Source organism: Rhineura floridana, chromosome 19, assembly GCF_030035675.1.
Source record: "Rhineura floridana isolate rRhiFlo1 chromosome 19, rRhiFlo1.hap2, whole genome shotgun sequence".
NCBI lineage: Eukaryota > Metazoa > Chordata > Lepidosauria > Squamata > Rhineuridae > Rhineura > Rhineura floridana.
In genome coordinates this window covers 14,830,682-14,853,858 of record NC_084498.1, presented here as the reverse complement: position 1 = coordinate 14,853,858, position 23,177 = coordinate 14,830,682, and the positions used below count along the sequence as shown (strand labels likewise).

At 41.3% G+C, this 23,177-nt stretch overlaps 1 protein-coding gene across 3 annotated transcripts in view; it reads right to left on the bottom strand.

Moving 5' to 3' along the window:
- Window positions 1–23,177, bottom strand: part of SFSWAP (splicing factor SWAP) — a 137,607-nt gene that overhangs the window by 7,181 nt on the left and 107,249 nt on the right. For 2 of the 3 annotated variants that reach the window (XM_061602318.1, XM_061602319.1), the window contains exons 14-16: window positions 15,552–15,823; window positions 11,509–11,664; window positions 9,863–9,988 (exon numbers count right to left, since the gene is read on the bottom strand). In XM_061602318.1, coding sequence (XP_061458302.1) covers window positions 9,863–9,988; window positions 11,509–11,664; window positions 15,552–15,823 — 554 coding nt within the window. The remainder of the gene's footprint in view (window positions 1–9,862; window positions 9,989–11,508; window positions 11,665–15,551; window positions 15,824–23,177) is intronic. The other variant, XM_061602320.1, reaches the window with a different exon arrangement.

Here is a 23,177-nt window from a genome sequence, read left to right as displayed (position 1 = left end):
TTTTGCAGATGGTAGAAGAAATCATGTCATGAATATTGAAGTCTGTGGCAACTAGCTCTATCTATCAAAACACTCCATCCCTTTTTCCCTCCTTGCTGCGTCCATATGCTTGGCACTGCCCCCCAAAACAGTGGCACGATGCCACTTTCCGTACTTCCTTCAAATCCCTCCTCAACGCCCACCATTTCCATGAAGCCTCTGAAAGAGCCCCCAAGTTCCCATACCGTACTGTCACCCTGCCTGTAACTGAGCCTAAGTACACGCAGCCAAAACAGTCACATGTTTCTTCCAATGTGTAAACCCTGCCTCTCCTTCCTCTGTTTCTCCTGAGCTGAATTTTGGACTGCACAGGACAGAGACCTTCCCTCTTGCATACTGTAAAATGCTATGCACGCTGATGGCATAATAAAAAACAATAAAAATGGATGCATTTAACACATGTAAATACCACGCTCTTCAGTTTGACAAGCTTCCAGAGTGGCTTATTATCAATGGTTAAAAAATGATAAATGAAAAAATATAGTTCACAATTACTACCCAGAGAACATTATTACTGGGCAGTATATATATGCTGACAAGTGAAGTACATACATATGTTATCTCCAAACCAGTAATTCAATGAAAAGACCCAGGCAGACAAAATATGTGTGCCAGGAACTGGGGGAGGGGGAAACTAAGACTGTGTGTCAAGGAACCTCCCATCTTTGCAAGTGTGAAGGCTTTTCTCTGGTTGCCCTGCACCTACAGTGAAGGCACCACCTGCCTAACCTCCCTCTAAGGGAGCCTTTCCCAACCAGTGTGCCTCCAGATGTTGTTGGACCACAACTCCCATCAGCCTCAGCCAGCATTGCCAATGGTCAGGAAAGATGGGAGTTGTGGTCCAACAACATCTGGAGCCACACCGGTTGAGAAAGGCTGCTCTAAGGGATGGCCCATTGTGGGAGTCCCTCACATCTGGACAATGTGGCCAACACGTGGGGCTTGCTGCTTCATTACACTGTTGTGAATGTCCTCGCTCTTCTTACGTATGTTGGCCTCTTAAAGCCAAGAAATAAGGAGTTATTCTCTACAAAAATCTTCAGTACAGAACAGTATTTTTCAACAGAATATAAAAACACTAATTCAAACCGTCTCAGCTGCAGCAGTCGGAATGAGGTTGTTTTGAATTGGTAATGTGACTGGCAGACGTAAGTGAAAATTGCAAACATAAGAGGAAGGAGTTTTATGGGCACATAAAACCCCCTTTTTAACTGTAGATTTAACAAAGGGCCAAAACAAAGTACTCTGCAATCTATTACAGGATTGAGATAGCTACCGGCCCTATAGCATATATAGCTTTCCTGACAACATCTTCCTCCAGAGGGTGGCCCGTTCTGGAGGACCCCCATGTCACATACTCTTGGTTAAGTTGCCCCACTAGCCACATCAGCTGTGGGACCAAGTTTGTGAAGATACAGGTGCCCTATCTACCGATACCTTGCCCAGACCGGCTTCAGTGTTGGGATGCAGCCCAAAGACCTGGACATTCAACTTGGGGTGGGGTGGGAGACTTGCATGCATCTGCTGAGAAGGCAAGAAAAGAACTAGCTCTGAAGAGGAAGGAGAAGGTGCAACCCCAGTGGAGTCTTTTTCTTTTAAGTAAAGAGACTGCCACCTACTGGATGGAGAGGAGAAGATCTGTGTGTTCTGGACTACTGGAGGGATAGCCCACCTGAGTCCTTTGAAGTACTCTACACTACCAACAAGTAGTAACACAGCTAAAGACTCAGGCATTTATGGGAGGGATCCCAGCTGCCAAAAGCCTGATGTTCAATCCCTGGTATTTCAATAGGGAGTGTAGTGATGAGAGACGCCTCTGCTTGAGACCCTGGAGATCTGCTGCCAGTCACAGCAGACAGTACTGGGCTATATGGACAATTATCTGACAATACAATACAAGTGAGTTTCCAATGTGGAGCTAGACCAAAGGGCCAGACCACCATTCACTTACGCTTAAGTAGAAGCTGAAGAATCTATTCTGGCAGCCAAGAGCACCAACACCTCTCCCCTTTCGGAGAGGTGGAACATCCATCATGATGCTCAGCAGAAAAGTATACAGTATCTGCTATACCTCAAACACTGCAAGCTGACAGCAAGTAACACAACCATCTTGGAGCTGCTTTGAAAATCTTGCCATGCCAGCTTCTTACAGAGACCGCTGCTTGTGCACAGGTGCCACCACATGCAGGATTATAAGCAGGCTGTCTTGAGAAATGACAACATCTGTAGCCACGCAGGCCCCACAAAAAATCACTTCAGGTGATAAAACTGTTGTATTTAATTACAAAGAAAAGAAACAGCCTAAATACAGTTAATTTTGTTAGCTATCCTTTAGTCCAATAAAAAAGGTGCTGCTTTTAAAATATATGAATTTAAGATCACCATCTCTTTAAAGCTACGCTTTCTGTACCATTTGTGTGTTAATAGGACGTGGGCTAAGGAGGCGAAAAAACAGGCAGCAAGCAAAGAATCCAAACAGGCCTACTTTTTCTTTTTAAAAAAGAAAAGTTTGATTTCTATGCCTAATGAAGAATGTGTCAGGAGCAGCTTTCAAGAATCATATACTGCACAGTGAGACAGGACACCACATGGACAGAAAAAAATGAACAGAGTGCTAGTGATACAGACAAGACATATGCAGATAAGTAATCCATAATATACAGAAAAGGTTGAGGGAAGCGAAGATTAATTCCGTTTCTATGGTGAATTCAATTTCAACAGTATATGGATGCTTGCTTATATCAAACCATAACATTTCTCAGAGATTACAGGGGAAAATCCTTTTTTTGGGGGGGTCCTCTTCTTTTCTTGCATGAACATTTTAGCATTCTTTAAGACAGAGAAAGAGAGCCAGTGTGGTGTACCGGTTAAGGTGTTCAACTATGACCTGGGAGACCAGGGTTCATATCCCCACACAGCCATGAAACTCACTGGGTGATCTTAGGCCAGTCACTGCCTCCCAGCCTCAGAGGAAGGCAAATGGTAAACCACCTCTGAATACCGCTTACCATGAAAACCCTATTCATAGGGTCGCCCATAAGTCAGAATCGACTTGAAGGCAGTCCATTTCATTTTTTTTCAAGACAGGGAAGCCAGTCTAGGGCTTATGTGCATCCTCACTCCTCCTCCTCCCTGGATAGAAGAGTCAAATATGACCCAACGGAATACCAAGTTGAATCTGTACCATGATCTTCAATCTCTATTGGACTAAAAGACTCATGGGTCCTGGGAGGTCTGGGGTACAGGTATGGTGCCATCTCATGCATTACCCAAGGCTCACCCACTCTCTCAAACAGAATACAAAAGTGTTAATCATGCTGGGAGTGCTGATAAGCTAGCATGAAGAGAGTGCACTGGGGTCATGTCTGTTTATTTTTCAAAGCTATTTTATTGACACATGCTCAAAATGTCCATACTCAAGGAATGACACAAAAACGACAGTAAAAACCTCCAGCTCACATTCATTCATGTCTTATGTAAGACACACATTTATCCTGCCTGTTCCAGCTTGCAGACAAATCAACAGATAAGTGACATCCACAACTGAAGGCTTTCCAGAGAAAAGCGACTGCTGGCAACCCACAAATACTCAAGACGTTCACCTGAAAGCTGATAATCCAACACACACAGCACTGGGATATATTATTGTGGACCCTTAGCTCTGTGTTCCTATGATCGCGGCCTGTTCCCACATGCGGGATTCATTACTGGTCATTATTATCTCCAGTATTTCCCCAGCTATCAGCTTTGTGGCATACATTTTGCTTGCCTCCACAACGGCCTTTTATGTACAATGAGCCAGATTAAGAGGGTAGAAGATTTTTTTTAAAAAAATTGAGATCACAGAGCAAATCAAACAGTCACAATACAGCACAGTTTGCAAAACTATAACTGTAAGCAGCAGATGTCTCCAACATATATAAATTAACAGTTTAGAAAGTGGCAGTATGCAACTTGGGGGGGGGAACCTCCTGTCTGATTCCTCGCCCCTCCACTCCATACATGAACAGTGCTGGACTCACAACAATGCCCTACATTTCCTACAGATCCAGTTCACTACTTGTCTATCTAGGAAGTGCGTAAAACCCAAGACTAATATGAAAAACATCCCCCTTCCTGATTCTAAATGAAGACTGTTAATAAAGCTCTTTCTTCTGTTAAACTCGGCAGTAACAGTGGGAGGATCCACCAAGTGACTACTGGATGTTGCACATCCAATTCCATAGCACTTTTTACTTCCGCTGTACAGAAGGGACTTTAAAGGCGACGATGCCCTTCGTTGCAAGGAGTCACTGCCAAATTAGGAAGGTGCATCTGAAGGGAAGAAATCTTTTTTTTTTAATTTAAGGGGATGCCCTCCCGATGTTTTGAAATCCTATCTGTTCCAGCCAGCAGGGCCAATGGGCAGGGATACTGGGAGTTTGTAGCGCAACAACCTCTGGAGGGCAACAGGTTGGGGAAGGCTGTTTTATTTAGATAAATGGACCTAACTGTTGAAGACCATGCATGATTGGCTCAGAGCAGGGCTACAGTATTAAAAGAGAACAAAAGTCCTCAGACATGCACATGCTTAATGGCCCTACAGCTCTGTCTTGAACAAGCTGCTTGATGTCTCAGAAGCAGCAGGGAAAACGCTTTCAAAGCGAGGAAAGAGTTACATTTCATTTTCAAGAAAACACCAACAAGACTTGTTCTTCCATAAGATCTTCTGGGCAACAAGGGGAAGTTTCTTAGAAGCCCATAAGAGGTTCTGTGCTGAAAAGACCGATTGTAGCGGACAGTCTTCTTTGAGAGACAGTGTGGCCAAAGCTCATCATTACTGATCTTCTGCAACGCACAGATGCAGGAAAATGTGACTAGATACTGATTTACATGGAGATGGCAAAGCTTTATGGGCCTTTAGCTGCTGCGCGATGTTAATTGAGTGAAAAAGTTCCAACATGCCCAACATCTCACTGGGGGTCCTTCAGCAGATAAAACTGCTGAGAGCAGGAATCAGCAGTTTCTGTTTAAAAACTGTTCTTACGCAACAGAAATTCTGAAACACTGCCGTGGAGTCTGTGCTATGTGCTGCCATGACTGAGTCCTGAGGACTGCTAGGGACTGCCTTGCTGAGGATAAGCAGATCTGGGACTGGTCAATGATAACATGGGAGACCGGGCAATCCCATGAAAAATGGCTTGTGTTTCATGATGCAAGCAAGGCAGGATAGTCCATGCAGCGTTCAAACGGGTCCTTTAGCTGTGACTCACCTTGTTTTGGAAGGAGGGACCTCAAAACTAAACTAGAGACCGGCTCTATTCCCGGGACACTCAGGCGATTCATGAAGTCCAGGGACAATGCATAGAGTCTTTTAGCCATGATAGAAAAGCGGCATGCCTGCAGGGGGCAATCCAATTCTTCCGTGGCCAGTTTGTGGATGGGGTCTGGCACAGGAAGGTAGTGCTCCATTGATCTTGGAGATTTGCGGACCTTAGCCCCTTTCACCGGAGGAGCAGTAGATTCAGGTTGTGGGGTCTGAAGGCCTAATGTGCCGAGAACTCTACGAGCGAGGGGAAGATAGTCGGCAGTATCAAACAGGCGACAGGACGTGTCCTCCTTGAGTTCTGCCTCATCGCTCCACTCATGCCCCTCGGCTTGAAGAGAATACGCTGTATCCTCGAAACTGGGATTCTCATCTCCAATCCTGTCCCTGATGGCATCGAATGGGTTAGGTGAGGAAGGAGGGAACACATCACTACAGCCGTTGATCACTGTGCTGAAGTAATGAAGTCGTTTGGGCTCTCGACTGCTCTTGTGATAAGAAGCTCAACACATCCTTCAACTGCAAAAGGAATTTAGGAGACAACTGCAGTCCCAGTAAAGAAGCAGGTGGTTGCCCTTGTTGAGGCACAGCTGCAGGGGGCTCAGTAGAGTGGTGTGACGTATGAGCCGTAGTCGATAGAGTGGGTTGAGAGTGACAGTCCACAGGCTGGGTAGGAAAACCCTCAAAGTCATCCTCAGATGATCCAGATGGCGAATGAAAGCGGGCTGTTAAACTTTCTTGGGCAGCAGCATCGGAAGGCGGAACCAAAACATAATGTGCTCGCTTTGTGGCGCTGTGGCTAGATAGGTGTTTGGTTTTAGCCACAGCCTTGGAGTGAAGTCTGGGTTGTTTTTGCTTAGCAGCCTTGTGATGTGAGGCCTTGCAGGGTTGCTTTGTCCCAGACGACTGTGCCTCTTGTTGTTGATCCGCCATTGTATATGCACAGAGATGAGGTATACATATCACCAACACACGCACAGAGGTGGGGGGTGCGGTGTGGCGACGGACTTCAGTACACGCCCGCAGGTGGGGGAGAATGTACAGTCCGAAATACACAGTGCAGCAATTGTGCAGTCAAGTCGACCTCTTTACACGTCCTCAAGTGGGGGAGAGTGTACAGTCCCAATCTGCAGCTGTTGTGCAGAGAGGTTGTGTGGGGAGAAAGTTCAGTACACGCCCACAGGTGGGGGATAATGTACAGCCCCAACAGGGCTGTGGAGTCGACACGCCAGTCCTTCGACTCCGACTCCTCTATTTTTCTACTGTCCGACTCCGACTCCTTCATAAATGGCAAATGTATATTAACTAGTAATAACAAATTTACTGTAGTAAAATGGTAGCACAAGGCATTTCATCACCACCACATGAATCCAGAGCTTGGAAAAGTTACTTTTTTAAACTACAACTCCCATCAGCCCCAGGGATTGGGCTCGTGGGTGCTATATCCCACATGACGGCAGGCTACCTGAGGAAAAGTAACAAGTAACATCAACTGCTGGGAAAGGGATTAAGATCTTTAACACGATTCTCATCTCCATGACACATTAATTCCTACTCCAAGGATTCTATCAGGGAGAAGGACATTTGTTGTATCACCAGAGTATGGTTGAAAAGAAGATAGTGCAGTTTATTTATATCTCAATGCAGTTTACTTATATTATTAAATTATCTTGAGAAGAAATCCAGAGTCTTCTGAATGCTAGATAGAAAAGTTATTGCATTTGGTAGCAAAAGTTTACACCTTAATTTCAGTCAGGTTGTCTAGGGACTTAAATATAAATATACAAATGTAATTTAAAAGGAAACATTATGAAGTTGGCCCAAGGAAAATTAAACTACCATCACCACAGGGGCAATTGCAATTTGTGTGTTACACAATAAAGGAACCTTATGTCATGGCTACTACAGAATCTACAACAGCATCTCCATTAACACAACTGTTTCCCCACCACATACAATGTGCAGAGAAAAACATTTCTGCTCAGCAGGAACAGGAGAAACTGCATGTCAGATTGTTGGTCTATCAGGCTCAATATTGCTGGACACCGACAGGAAGCAGCTCTCCTGGGTTTCAAAATGGGGGCCTCTCCCAGCTTTACCTGGAAATGCCTAGGGTTGAACTTGGGATCTTTTGCATGCAAAGCATGTGTTCTACCACTGAGTTATTGCCTTTCCCTTTCATGAGACACAGCGACACTGAAGGCTATTATGATATCTGCAGCTAACAAGCTCAACCCATCTCAAAAGGTTAGCACTGTTCTGGTACAAAGGTACGTACAGTAATATTTTTTTTATCGTACAGCCATGAGAGTGGCTGTATACTATAGCCAGTGTAGATTTTTCGGATTCTGCAATGTTAAACTGAAAATACCCCCATGCCATTCTGCTGCTTCCCATAAGCTCATTTCAAAACAAAACCTTACGAAACGTATGGTCCTGAACTCAGAAACGCTTGCTTAGCCACCCTCTAAGTTTTCATGGTGATACACACAACCTTCATCCACTTGCCTGATATTGGCGGCGTTTACACTCTGGCCCCTTTGCCGAGGCTTCTCTAAGAAGAACTGCTCTGTTAGTTTCGTTTTTGAGAGGCTGGTTGTTCCGCCCCTCTCCTCGCTGGAACGGCTGGATGCCGGGGTTGGGGGAGATGCCGGTGTTTGATCTTGTAAATGGACTATCTCCCACACTGGTTTTATGCCAAGGTGGGAAGACTTATTTATTTTTATTTTATTTATTAATTCAATTTATATACCACCCCACAGCCGAAGCTCTTACATCAGGAACTCCTATCTCTAGTTACACCTCGGACCATACAGGCGAGAAGCCTATTATTGAAACTGAGTTGCCTCTACCTTGTTGTTTAGTTATCATTATTGTTAGTTTTTATTGTTTGCCTGTTGATATTCTGTTGTTTTATATGTTTTGTTATGTACATCGCTTGGAGTGGCTGGTAAATCCAGCCAGATGGGCGATTAATAAATCAAATCAAATCAAAATAAATAAATAAATTGAGAGTTCAAAGTGTAAAACAAGAGAAAAAATGTCCAGACCCCTGTTGGACTTTTTTCTGTCAGTGGTCTCATAATTTGTTGAAATGAATTAAAATTCAGCCACATTCACGGAGTACCTGTAATCCTATTACTGCCCTTACCCCATACTCTGACCTTCATTTTCTGCAGTTTAAAAGTTAAAAAAATATGCATGGCTGATTTTTAATTAATTTAAGAGATTTAATACTGAAGTCTATTACAGCATAGGCCATGCTCAGTAAGAATCAATTTTCAATGTTCTAAAAGCCAGCCTCACAGCTGTTTGCCCTGGCTAATCAGGTGGCCACACCCACGCCAGACATTTATTTCACTTTAGACTGTCATGGCTTCCCCCAAAGAATCTTGGGAAGTGTAGTTTATGAAGGGTGCTGAGAGTTGTTCCCTATTCCCCTGACAGAGCTCTAGTGGCCAGAGTGGTTTAACAGTCAGCCCCTGTTCTGGGGATTGTAGCTCTGTGAGGGAAATAGGGCCTCTCCTAGCAACTCTCAGCACCCTTCGCAAGCTACCCTTCCCAGAATTCTTTGGGGAAAGCCATGTCTATTTAAAGTGGAATGAAGGTCTGGTGTGGATGTGGCATGGGACAGCTTTGGTTTAAATTTGGGTGGGAGACGACATGTGCCTGCTGTGGAATAAAAAGGTGGAGGAGCCCTAAAAACCATTGTTAGTGTTCACAATGTTTTCCTTTTGGAAAGGGGCACCCCCTTCCTCTTCTTCCCCTCCCCCTCCCCAGTTTCACCTACCCTAAGCATGACTGCACAGGAGTAATTTTTAAAGATAAACTTGACAGATTTACCACAGCTAATTTCCTGTGGTGGAGCTGCTGTTGCACTGATTTTTTAAAGAATTATTTACATGTTAATTTTAACTCATGTCGTAAGCCACCTTGGAAATTTGTATACTGAAAGGCAGGGTAGGTAATATTTTCCTTTACAATGTATTTACAGAAATATAGTTTTATTGGTTTAACGTAATATTCTTGTTTGTCTTACATATTTGAATTTCTGGTTTAATAGACTTCATCTATCAAGCCCCCCTTTTCCTTTCTCCCTTGTAATTCTTCTTGCAGTTACATAATGTATTGAATAGAGGTAAGAAAGAATAATTGGAAAGAGCAAAGGAGAAGGGATAGAGCAGATAGAGAATAAATACAGTACATATGCTAATGAAGGCATTAATATAATATAATAATAATAATAATAATAATAATAATAATAATAATAATAATAATATAAAGAAGAAGAAAGTAGGGAAATGCTAAAGAATGATATTAGTGAAGCTGAACAGGCGATGATAAAACATAGTTGTCTATTGCTGTTTTGTACTGAGAACTGAACACTGTTTCGGAACGTTAAATAACAGTAACGGCAGGGCAGGAATATTTTAAATAAGTAAGTAAAAAGCCAAACAAGCCAGGGAAACTTCAAATGCCTCTTCCAGAAATATAGCACCATTTTGTAAAACCTCGTACCTGGAGTGTGCGCGCCGCCTGCTCATCCCTGGACTGTTGCTAACACGATAAGCAGTTGGAACACACCTCTCTTCTCTACGCCTTTCTGGTGTGTGTGCCCTTCTCCTTGGTGATCTTGAGCGAGACCTGAAGAGGAGGTGGCAGAGGACACACGTTAATCCTGAGTGGGAAGGGACATTATCTAGTTTCATTATCCAATTTCAGTGATACTTTTCTTTGAGCCTCATTATAAAATGTGTGTCCCATTACTCCATAAATACGTCAAAACACATTGTTCAGCTTCCCAAGGGTTCTTTTTCTACATGCACAAATATCTCAGGTGCTGATTTTGATTCCAAAGAAACATGCATTTTAAGATAACAGTTTTTTGATAAATTAAATAGGGGAGCATAGGGAGCTGCCTTATACAGAGTCAGACCATTCTTCCATCTAACTCAATATTAACTACACTGACTCCAGGATTTCAGACAGGAAATCTCTCCCAGCCCTACCTGGAGATGCTGGGGGATTGAACCTGGGACCTTCCGCACAGAAGATACTCTGCCAATGTGGCACATTCAGACATATCTAAATCTTTTCAAGACTGAAGTTAGCATTTTCAAAGAGGGCCAATTTATCACACACAGCGGTGGTGGCCAAGTGAGTGAGAAATTGCGGGAGAGAATGGAAGAGAAATAATCTGAGTTGAACCATTTGTTTGGAAATTTAAGATCCCCTCAGGAAACTGACAACATCCAAAATCTGCTCGTGACTCTGCTGCCCAAAGTGCTGATTTTAGCCCAGCTTTTCAACCTGTTAATGGTGCCTAACAGCCCATGACCAGAATCCATCGGCAAAGAGAGATTATAAGTAAAACATGTGCCCAGTTAAAACCAGAGATCAGAAGAAGAGCTCCAAGAGTTGTGACTGCATGCACTCTCTAGCATGGAGTACAAGCAATAGGGGTGGGGAGAGAATATCTGAAAAGTGTCTCCCTTTTACTAGGCTCATTCATGTGGCTAGCCTGGTTTCTCTAAGAAGAGCGCAGCCTATTCATTTCGGCTGCATTTTCAGTTTGACCTCTCTTGCAGTCATTGGCGCCAGATGCTTAACCTTCTGCATATCAAGCTTAGTCCCCGCCTCCCGCCCAGCACTTCCTTTTTTAAAAAAAAGACAAATCTGGAGTTGCAACAACATCTATGAAGCGTTAATTTCAGAGCTAGGATAAACACCATTTCAGAAGGGAGTGCTCAAACTTCAGTCATGCCAAGGTTTTCTCCCCTCCCCCCAAGCCTCATCTGCTGCTTCTCTTTAAAGTCAGGGATATGGACTGTCGTTTTACTATATATCACATTATCTTGAACTTTTAGGCGCAGATGCAACTCCAAAGCATGTGGCAGCGTCCTTTAAAATGATGCAAGAAATGCCCCTCAAGAGATTGCCTCTTGAGCTCAATGGTAATGAATAAACTGTTCCCCAAAACTGAAGAGGACAGTGGGGGCGGGGGACCTTCTTCACAAAAAGCTGTTCTGCACTGCACGGCAGAGTGACTGCAGCTTCCTTTGGAAACCTGACCTTAACCAGATCTTTCTCAGAAGGATGATGATAATGATAATACTAAGAAAAAAACACAGATTAAAGAAGTTGGAGGTCAGTCAGACAGACACCTTGACGCTTTACCAGGATTTCCCTCTAAAGAGCTCCGGCAGTCATATCTTTGCGCTGTTGAGGCTGCCTGAGAATCCCCGCACTCTGCTGCTGCTCCTACTGATGGGCTGCTGAACCACGGCTCCATGCTCAATGTCCCTGTGGATTCTGAGAGTCTGTGATATGGAGGCACATACTTCACATTCAGAATAATTTTTTTAAAAAGGGGCTACTTGGGGAGGTTAAGGAGGGTCTCTGAAAGGGCTCAAATCCCTGAACTGTAACTGAATCTTAAAGAAAGCATGCTTAAAACTGTTTCAAGAAACTACAAGAGTCTGGACCAATAAGGAAAAGAAAAAGCATTAGCTTAAAATATCTTCTAACTAATACGTATATATTTTCATATAGCAGCTTCGACTGTAGTGTTGTTGCTTTTTACTACTGCCTTAAATTGAGATGGGCTGCAGCTATTAGCTTAGAAATAAAAAAGGCTTACTTTAACATGATAAAACCCGTGGATTATTGAGAGCGTGAAATATTAATAGGCTTTCAACTTGAATAAGCCATGTTAATACCAACTGTGTTGCTAAACAGGGTCTGTTTAAAGTTCTATTGTGTTGGAAAGATTTGGTACATCACTTTACGTCTTAAGGAGCAGCATCTGTGCAAAAAGATGTTGCCTCCAGGGGAAATGGATTTTGAAGCAATGCAAAACACAGATCTGTACCATTTCGAGAAGGAAAAACCATCTTGAGGCCTAGCTTAGTTGATTCTTTGAAATTGAGACGAGCATGCTAAGTTTGAATGAGCATGTTAAGTTTTACTTATGCCAATCAGCTAATCTTAAAAGCAATCCTTTAATGATGCCTCTCTCTGCTAATTACTATACATAGTTCGTTAGCAGGGTAAACAGAGTAGGTGGCTTAGCAAGTAATCTATTACTGAAGTACAGAAAGAAAGTGATTAATGTGAAATGAAATTTCTGGCTCAACTGAATTGCAAACTTGGGAGTCTGACAATCATCCCCACCCATTTATCTAGAGCAGCTCAGTATATATAACCCACAATGCTTACTCTGGATGAGGCCTTACTGCAAATGGGACTTTCATAATAAATGGCGGGAGGATTTTCAGTTGTAATATGTATCTGCAAAATCATTAAATCATTCACTGTGTACCCACTTGTTTTTGCAATCCCATCTCCCCCCAACTTGAACATACAAAGCAAATCCCAGAGAACAAAAATAAAGAAAATTTACACACTCCTAATTAATATGGCCAGTATTAGTCTTAACTGAGGAAACTAACTTCTCAACTAGAACACCACACATTAAGTACTCTGTGACTGATGTTTCATTGCTTCTAAATCAGTGTACTGATGAGCTCCATAGGGCTTTGAGGCCTTCTAAGGATCAAGTGCTGGATCCAAATGAAAATGTAACAAACAAAGGGGGGGTGAGGGCAGAGGGAGGTAGGAGGGCTGGGAGGAAATAAGAAATGGCACTGTTTTATTGCAATAATGTGAAAACCCTAATAAGCTATAGATAAAACAAAAACTGAAGGCGCTCCAAAGTTCTTTTCCCCCTATGGAGTTAAACAGCTCCTCCACTGGGGCATGAGCCAACAGGGAAGGGTTGTAACATGACTAGGAAGACGGTAAGAAAAAGGACCTGGGTGGTTAACAACTAATGTTTTCTTCACAGTGTTAAAATAATCAGAATGTGAACACTTTTGGCAACAGGAATTTACCTAACAAGTGGTCGTATAGAACTATCCATAATCTGTGGTGTCACAGACTGCATCCAATAGTAGGACTTTGAAGTGGATGCGCTGGTACTGCAGAATACGTTGCCCTGTGAAATGCAGGTAAACTAGCTGGTAAAGACATTTTTTTTCCAGCAGGCTTTTGTCTGCTAAGTATCTTCTGTTTTATATAAAGGATATGTTTTACCTGTGGTTTGTTGCATTTTTAATGCTGCCTTGGTAGCATTCTTAATGTATTTTTAAATGTATTTTTATTGTTTTGTTATGACATTTTGATTTTAAATTGCTGTAAGCCACCCTGAGTAGTGGATTGGTGCCAGGACATGCATTTCTACAGAAATAAATCCAGATTTACAGTCTGGAAGCAATTTCGCTATGAAGCAAAAAACCGCTATAGGAAAATGGTGAGTAGGAAGGGTGTATATATGAGCTGCACACTTGGCCTGATTTGCAGACCAGCCCCTGGTCTTTGAAGAATCTGATTAATATAAGACAGGAATGCAAAACTCCTTTAAGGTCTGGCTTCTTCCCTTATTTCTCCACAGACTTAGTGACTTAGCAATCATGGGTTGTATCCAATGGAGTGCTAAGTCAAGGTCACTTAATGGGATACTTATTCTACTGGCAAAATGTTTTGCGTGTTGTAGCAAGAGAATGCATAAACAGTTTACTGGTCACTTTGCTACACCATTGAGTGCACAATGTGTTGCATAGGTTTCCGCTAGTGCAAATGCTATGCTGGATTCCTGTTGCACAACATGAAAACCTACCCATCCACTAGTGCAAGAGCCCTTGCACCAGTGGATACTGGATACAGTCCTGCATCATATGTGACCACTAGGCAATTCTCTTCGTTTCTGACCCATCAGTCAAGCTCCCCTAGTATCTGACCCATTAGTGCTTTGGGGTTATTTTCATGCTTCTGTCAACAATTGTGAGGTCCAGATCCTTTACAAACTATGCCTGGAGTTCTACGCATCTTAGCTAAGAGGTATCAGGTTTCCAAGGTATACCTGAAGCTACATGAGGTTTAAGGGACTGTACGATGCTAGATTCTTTCTAAAGCCATACAAGGTAGCACAGAAACACAGGACGTTTCCTTATACAGTTAGACTATTTGTCCAATTAGCTCAGTATTGTCTGCACAAGGTTTCTCCAACCTGGTGCCCTCTAGATGTTTTGAACCATAACTCCCAGCATCCCCGGCAATAGGCCACGGTGGCAGGAGCTGATGCGAGTTGTAGTAAAAAAAACCCCCCAAAACACAAAAGATCTGGAGGGCACTAGCTTGGGGAAGGCTAATCAACAACGATTCTCCAGGGTCTCAAGCTAAGCCCCCATCTCGATCATCTGTAACCAAATTATTTTAACTTGACACGCTGGGTATTGAATCAGGAGCTTTCTGCATACAAAATGTACATTCCACCATTGAGTTATGAAAGCTTCCAACCTGTACAATCAAAAATGAGTATTTATTTCTATCTTTCATCTCTTCCATGAGGGAGCTCAAGGTGGCATACATGAAGTGTCTGAGGTGGTCTCCCAGCCAGGCACTGGCCAGACTCTTAAATAATCTTCGGTTTCAGCTAGGTGGCTGCATCATGTGTCTGTAGACTATATTTAAGGATTAATTCAGGGACAACACAGGAGTGAACCCATGCTGAGAACACACAAGGCTTTGCTGGCTGTCTGTTATGCAAGGGTGTCCCTTGTTCCAAATAGCAGCTCATTCCCACATAGCATTTTTTTTTGAGAACAAGACAGTCTCTGTTTTAAGAAGTCTGCCCTGGTAACTCAAGTGAGAAGGGAAAACAGCAACATACCCCTAGAAGGGCTCTGAATATCATTGGTGCAAGGTGTGAACTGCAAGGTGCCATTTATTTCAATAGCTCTTTCACTTAATCTGCTAGCTTTCAAAGACAGTCTACTCCGACTTCAATTAATCTTCTGGAGACAAACCAGTTCTAAAGGTTGTTTAAACAAAATCAAGGTCAAGTATTAACTTCAGTTCTTAATAAAAATGTGTGCCAACAAAGTAGAAATTCCTTACAAGAGCAGCTTCTCCAAGGCCTCACAGCTCATGGTTGCTTTGGTAGCGTTTAATTGTGAAATGGCAGACAAAAACAAAACGTGTGTATTTGTTTCAGACGTTGCAGTTTTATGCAGTACGTAATAAGGGTCTATTGTGAACCTGTTCAAAATATAACACGCGAAACAGCCTCAGAAGGGAGGCACCTCCAAGGAAAAGGATGATGAGCACAGATGAGCTTTTAATGGCAACATCAATTCAGAAAACCCACCTGGAATGCCGGACAGTTCTATAGGCAGTGGGAAGCGAGTGCTTGGCCTTCGAATGTGTTCGAGACCTGGATTTAGAAGACGAGTGATACTTGGAAGGAGGTGACTGGGATCTTGAGCGGGATCTTTTCTTGTGCTTCTTTTTCTTTTTCTCTCTCTCTTCTTCTCTGGGCAGATCCCTGCCTTTGCTTGAAGGCCTTTCGGGTGCCTTTACTTCCAAGGTTGGCAACGTCCTTATGCCAGTCAACAGGGGACACGGCATGTTACTGACAGTCTGAAATGAAAGTCAGACAGATGTTAGCATTCTGTGCATATGAATGAAATGCTAAAATGATACTTTGGAAGTCTAGGTTAAAACTGCAGCACCCCTCTGGAGATACCTGAGAATGATAATGATTAGCCTCTATCTCCCATCTGTAAAAAGGGAACGTTCTATTGTCCCATAGCTTCTTTGAGAATGGAGATGGAGCATACATTTTGCATGTTTGAAAATGATAAACTGAGGAAGTCAGCCCAAGATTTTTCAGACCATCATCAAGGATGTTGAATTCCCACATTCAGTGAACCAGGCTTACATTTGGCCCATTACATTGTTATGACTTCTACAGAATGAAGGCTTGTCACTAGTAATCAACCCCGTTACTTTTGGTTTTTCACTTCTAATTCAAAAGTATACAGATAACGAGTGTCTAAGCAAGAACTGAACATACTAAATCACTGGACTTGACCTAAGGTAGTATATGTGTGTCACACTAGTTTTGTGTTTGCATCCCTTGGTAGAATATTTCTCCTACAAAAAGCGTCATCCTTGTTAGAAGCTTTAATCAGCAAGAGTTGTAACTGCTAATGATCATGTTGTAAAACTTTACACTAGGGAACAAAAATAATTAGCTGACATTTCAGGGCAGCTTGATGTAGTGAATACAAGAAGCGAGGACTAAATGACAAGGCAAGAACTGGCCAGCTGAAGGCACTTGATGACAGGAAGCCAAGGAGTTAATAGTCTGACACACTATAAGGCGCTTCTTATATTCCCTTATAATTAGCTTGTGATTTTAAGGCATAGAAGGGTTGCCTCAAAGCAAGGAGGGAAAGAAAAAAGGCTGCCGGAACAAGGGTTTCGGTGCTGAGGAACCGTGTAGCGCTTTCGGAAGCGGAATACGTTCCTCTGGACAACTGCTACCATGCTGGCTTGCTTCTCAGTCATGTTAGAGTATGACAGAATGTTGGGGACTAGCATTGACATTTATTGATGCATGAATGGAAATCCTCTCCAAAGTCAGCTAGAAAAAAAAGGGATTGGACTGCCCGCCATCCTTATAAGTTGACCTTTTACGATCAAACACACATGCAAACATTTCTGCAACATATATCGCCAACTCCTTCCTTTGATCGGAAAACTCCGAGAGTTGGCAGATGAAAAAGAATTTCAGAGTGGATATGCAAGTTCCATTACTGTACTGGTGCCCTGGAATTACTTCAGGCCTATGCTGAAATTCTACCCATTGGTGTGCTGTGAAGCTCTGCAAGACCTCCAAGGTACAGGATCAATAAGAAATTGTGTTCTATAAAGATGTAAGAGTGCATGGTAATTGCTGGATGTATTGAACACTTCTAACTTTAGCTGAATTTGCAGAGGTTGTTTTAGTACGTCTCTAGGTTAACAAAAAAAAATTAAAGGCACAGCTTACAAACTTCAGACTGGTTTAATGTAAATAATGTACGTTGTAAATTGTATTTTTTTAAGAAATAAAATTAACTAAGACAAAAAATACAGCCTTTGCCTGGCATTTGAAAAGTAGTAAGTGCAAGAACTTAGTGGATTTCCTCTGGAAGTGGGATATATAAGGACTCATAGATAATGACTACCTTGATAGTGACTATATGTTTACAATAACTGCAGTTCTTTGCCAGGATCCAAGGAACCGTACAACTAATTCCATGTGGTAAGACTTTTCAAAAGTAGTTTCTTATATGGCATAGGAAGTCACCTGCTGTTCCTGTAGTAGTCAAAACTTCCACTGCACACACATATCTTCTTGGGGCATACCTCAAAGAGTGCTCTGGCTCACAACCTTTTACCATAAGGGTGGACTTTAATACTATACAAAGCTGACACACTCTTAATTTTAAAAGCCATGGTGCATTTGGAACTAACTCCATGAAATTCTAGGCAACTGTGGCTTGGAAGTGTTCCTCTTTGACAATTTGTAACGGGGGAGAGAGAGGGGGAAGGAAAGAGAGAGAATATGTACTGTTTTAACAGTGAGTCTCAAAACAAAGGGAAACAGATTCTACTGAATATGGAGTCAAAAGTCATTGTCAATTACTGTTCAAAGAAAAGGTTAGTGAAATAATTTCAAATGACAAGCTACACAAATTGGTTTTGTTAATATGATCTTACATCAATTTGAAAGACAACAGCTGGGGTTCAAACATAAACTTTAGGAGTGCCCAACTGATTTTCTGCACCATCATTTTTTTTGTTTGTTGTTTAAATTTTATTGAAAACATTATACCCTTTTACTATATCAAACAGAAGTCTGATGTCCCTTTGGGAGAATGGTACCAACTGTGTGGGTCTTTGGATCCCAACCAATATTGCATATGCTTTTGGTGGGCCAGGATATAGTTAATGATTCAGTCCTGAAATGTAGCAAAGCACTGTACTGAATTTATTTTCATGACCACTGGGGGTAAAAATGAAAAACAAGAAATCAAGAGTGCAAGACCTGATTTTGAGTACTGCACCCAACACCTGGGCTTTTTTTAAAGTTGAAGGGTTCCTATCAACAGTATTTGCAACAGATATTGCAAATGCAAACATTTAGATATTGATATTATAAGGGAAATATTCTCTGAAAAAGAGAAAGAAATGAAGAAGAAACAGGTCAAAGAACAGCTCTGAAACAGAGTGGGATAGTGGAAACTTGAAAAGGCAGAAGACGAGAGAAATGGGAAGATGAGATAAAGTGGTAGAGATGTTTGATATATGAAAGGATAAGAAAAAATTGACCCATAATCTGAACGGCATTTTCTGAGGTTTCACAGCTGAATCTCAAGAAAGGGGGGGGGACAAAAGTGGGTCCCCAGAGCTGATATTTTATTTATTTATTTATTAAATTTATTAGTCGCCCATCTGGCTGGCTGTCCAGCCACTCTGGGCGACGTACAAAATAAAAACATACAAATACTTTAAAACATTAAAAATCTCAACAATAATAATAAAACCTAATCCACCCCAAAAGCATCTGGCAGGGGAGCATAAAGGCTCTCATTAAAACGCCAAAATGTTCCCTGAAGTGTAGATGATAGAATAGCACAGGAGACATGTCAGTGCAGAGAGAAAACAGACAACAGACACATGGAAGCTTTGCATCTTCTACCACCTGTGGAAATCAGCCATGAATTCAGTTATCTAGCAGTACAAGACAGTGTAAGAGCCACAGAATGCAAAGCATCAATTTGAATGGTTACTATTTTAACGCAACACAACTTCATCTCTTCCATTTGATTTTCAGATCATCGCAGATAAAAGATACCTTACCCATATTAACAAAAAACATCATTTTATCCCCTAAAGAGCAGAATTAAGAAAATGTACCTTAACACTTCTAAAGGCAAAATGGGGAAAACCCTCTCTTTTGTAATTCCGTTAGAGAAACTGATCTCATACAGTATTGGTATGAAATAAAGTCATCCCTCAAAGCAAATGCCAAGCTTGCTAAATACAATTTTCCTACAGGAATCTGCAGATTCTTGACTTCCGGGAAGGGTGACTTCGCTTGTGCCTGCTTTTGAGACGGGCTCCCGCCTCAAAAGAAGCTTATTCAGATATAAATCAGTCAGAACATTTTTTTTTTGACTGATGAAATTTCTCCCGGGCAGGGAGAAACGTAGAGATCAACCTCAAAAGCCTGTTTTTGTTGGGAGGACTGGATTTCATTAATTTATGAGAAAAGGTCCAGCCAACAATGCCGGACGGACTTCCAACTTTTGCTCTATCTGTTTAATGCGATACGTTTATCTTTTCTTCAAAGAGAAAACCGACTAACAGGCAAGCACCCTTCTTTCTATTATTTTTCTTACTTGGTTTAAATTGTTGCAGCAAAAGGAGATTTGTCAGATTGATCGGCTTTGAAGTACTTCTGGGTGAGCTATAACTCTTCTCTGTTATTCACGAAATTAACAGCTTATCTCTGTTTCTGTTGCAAAAAGCTGTCCTGGAAGTGCATTCTAAAGATATAAACAGAAGAGGGATTTCTATTCCGAGGAATGTTATATTGTCCGGGACTATTCTCTTTTTGGTCTATTTTATTTCGACGAATCTGCTTCTTCACGACGCCACTAACTGTTTTGATGCTGGGAACCAAATTTGTTTTGTATTCTTGAACATAGAGAGATAAGGCAGGCTGCTCTGTTTATATTGTGATGTCATCAAGCCTGGAATATTAACCCAATTGCTGCTGAAATAAGAAGTGGTTCTTCTTTACTTCTGTTTTGCTTTGTTTTCGTGGTTTTAAAAATGGCAATCAAGAAAGTGGCTGAGAATCTGGAAGTAATTAAGTTTCAGAAAATAATGGATGAGATTGAGATAACGAAACAAACCCTGCGACAGGGCAGTAAGGAGCTGAAAATTGAACTGAGCAAAATGACGCAGGAGCTTAAAGAAATAGGGGATCCTGTGAGAGAGGAGAATGAGATCAGAGACGTTATCTCTGAAGAAATTAATGAAGATATTAGAGATAAAGTTATCAATGGCTTGGATAATCTTCTGGACTGGAATGACGTGATGGAGCTTGATATAGTGAAAATCTATGGAATTAACTGCAGCCATGTGACAATGGAAAAACTCTCAAGAGATGAGCCAGTGCATTTTGTAAAAAAGAAGAACAGAGATATGACTTTACAACAGTACTTCAGCAACTTATTCAGAATGGATGGCAAGAAAATATTTGGGATAGAGGAAATTCCCATCAGACTCTTATTATATGACTATGGCTATGACAGCAAGATTATTATGGAATACTGATAATGGAAGATTGGACACTGAAATTACTGGACTTAACAGGACTATTGAAGATGGAAGATGGAATTAATAGGGATAATGGAATAATGGCTATTGAAATTATTGGACCTAACAGATTTTGATGAGATGGATTAATCAAAATGTTTATTTGGAGAAAAATTGATAGATATATTTGTTAAAGAATTGAAACCTCTCTTTGACTTTTTGTGGAAAGAATAAAGTAATGTTTATGAGATTTGATGATTAATTAAGATAACTACTGGAGGAAAGTGATTTTATAATATAATTTAAGAGACAGGATTGTTATATATTGTAGACCTATAACTGATTTGATCTGTGACAAATGGGAAGTCAATATTTTTTTTTTTTGTTTAATCATTTTTGTTTTGTTTTGTTTTTTGTCTTTGAATGTTTTATGATTTTGTTTTGTATGTTTTATGAAAATTTGAATAAAAATTATTGTAAAAAAAAAAAAGGAATCTGCAGATTCTTTCATGGATTTCAATTACCCTGATTTTCCAAAATCACAAGTAGCTGAAAATATTGTCACTAATGGTAAATTAAAAGCATTGTCTGATGTTCAAAGCAAATTATCAAAAGATCTGAAGCCACTCCCTCGCCAGGTAGCCAGGAGAAGCACTCGTTTTCCATTGTGGAGCCACAGCTTGAGAATTCCATTTTTTTTGGAAATAAACTTTTACCTTCCAAAAGGAAGGTTTTATTTTAAACTTTGGTTGTGAGCAGGGATGGAAGAATCTGTCAATTTCAGTTCTCTCCATTGCTATTTTTTTCCAATCTTAAATTCAGTTCACATTTCTGTAGCAATTTGTGTTTGGGTTTTTAAAAAAAGAAAACCAGCATTTCAATGCAAAATTCTTCTAACATACACATCTTTGTATGCATTTAAATAATGTGCTCATTTTTACAAGCAATTTTCCCTAATACAATGCATTTTGTAAATTATTCTCACTAATATATTCATTTTTATGCACATTTGACCCTAATATATGCATTTTTGTAAGCACAGGTTGGAGAACTGAATTGCAAAATTTGGAAACATTCGAATTTTGAAGGCTAGCTGTGTTTCAGTTCTTACACTGTTTCAGAAAGTGTGGACTTGACAGGTTCACCTTTAAATGAGATCAAATTTCTCCTCTAACCTGGCTGCAAGACAGATTTACTGTGTTTCTATTTAAAAAAAAATAGAAAATGGTATTAGTCAATGCTATGCATCTAAAACCCATTATGGGAGACTAAATTGATGTACAGCAAATTTCCTACTGAGGAGGCGGAGGTAAGGAGGATATCTGAGGCTCAGACCATGGCGAGAATTCAGCCTTGAATTGTGGAAAGTGATAAAGGTTTCAACATCACCAGCCCCACCTTCTGAGATCAGGGGGCTAGCCTTCCAGGTTCAAGGATGGGATTTCCAGACAAAGTAGAGTCTTGGCACCCAACTTTTACGGTTGGTACATTCTTGTTAAGAGTACTCCAAACTTAACCTTGCAAATCTTCTTTTAGTATTAACTTTAGCAGGCATTAGAATGACGATACAGTAATAACTTGGAAAGAAAACAGCCTAAAAAATTACTGTTGTCTTCTAATGTAAAAAATATTAAGCTTTTTTTCTGAGCAGGGCAGAAAAGGCCCGTTGATGAAAAAAATGCAAGGACAGCAAAAAGCAAAAACCCAACTATTTTGTTTTGGAAATAAAGTTTCATGCAAGTAGTCCTTAAAGTAAGACCAAACAAGAGATGGGTTGATTCCATAAAGGAAGCCACAGACCTGAACTTACAAGATCTGAGCAGAGTGGTTCATGACAGATGCTATTGGAGGTCGCTGATTTATAGGGTCGCCATAAGTCGTAATCAACTTGAAGGCACATAACAAAAGTCCTTAAAATGCCAGAAACTAGAGCACAAAAACATTTTTATCAGTTGTCTCGGGGGAATCAATATTTTGTTTGAAGGCATAAAAATATTCAGCACAATTCAAACACAAATAGCGCTAGCTTTTCTTCAAGAAGATCACAGCAAGATCTGATAAGAAGTGTTCCATTTCGGCATCTTTCCACATAGCTGTGACATCTTTCCACATAGCTTTTCCCCACAACTGGTGATTTAGAGTGGAGAGAGGCTAAGGGCAATACAATGAGCCAAAACCATAGGGAGCCCAAGAAGAATCCTTTTTTTTTTCTGAAGTACTGCAAACTTAACATGGGGGGCATAAGGCAGCCGGACTATTAGGAGCTAGTGGGGCTGCCACTTCATCAACACCCTCAAGCTGGGCAGTAAAGAGTATGGGAATGAGGGTAGAAGAATTCGCAACACTTGCCTTCCCCATCACCTGTTGAGCTTTGTTGACCCCGAAAATCAACATCACCTGGCTACTAGGACTGCCAAAGAGGGTGGACTTTCCATTTTCCTCTCATAAAGTTCTTACAGACTTTGCAACTTTGGGGGACGGTTTTCTAAGTACAAGTCCCACTCCCCCTTATGGTTGTGAGTTGGCTAACTGCAAGGAGACATGATGCTATTCCAAGGTGGGAGTCTGAGACAGCTGGAAGGAGTTGGGACCACTTCTTAGGCAGGAGGTGGTA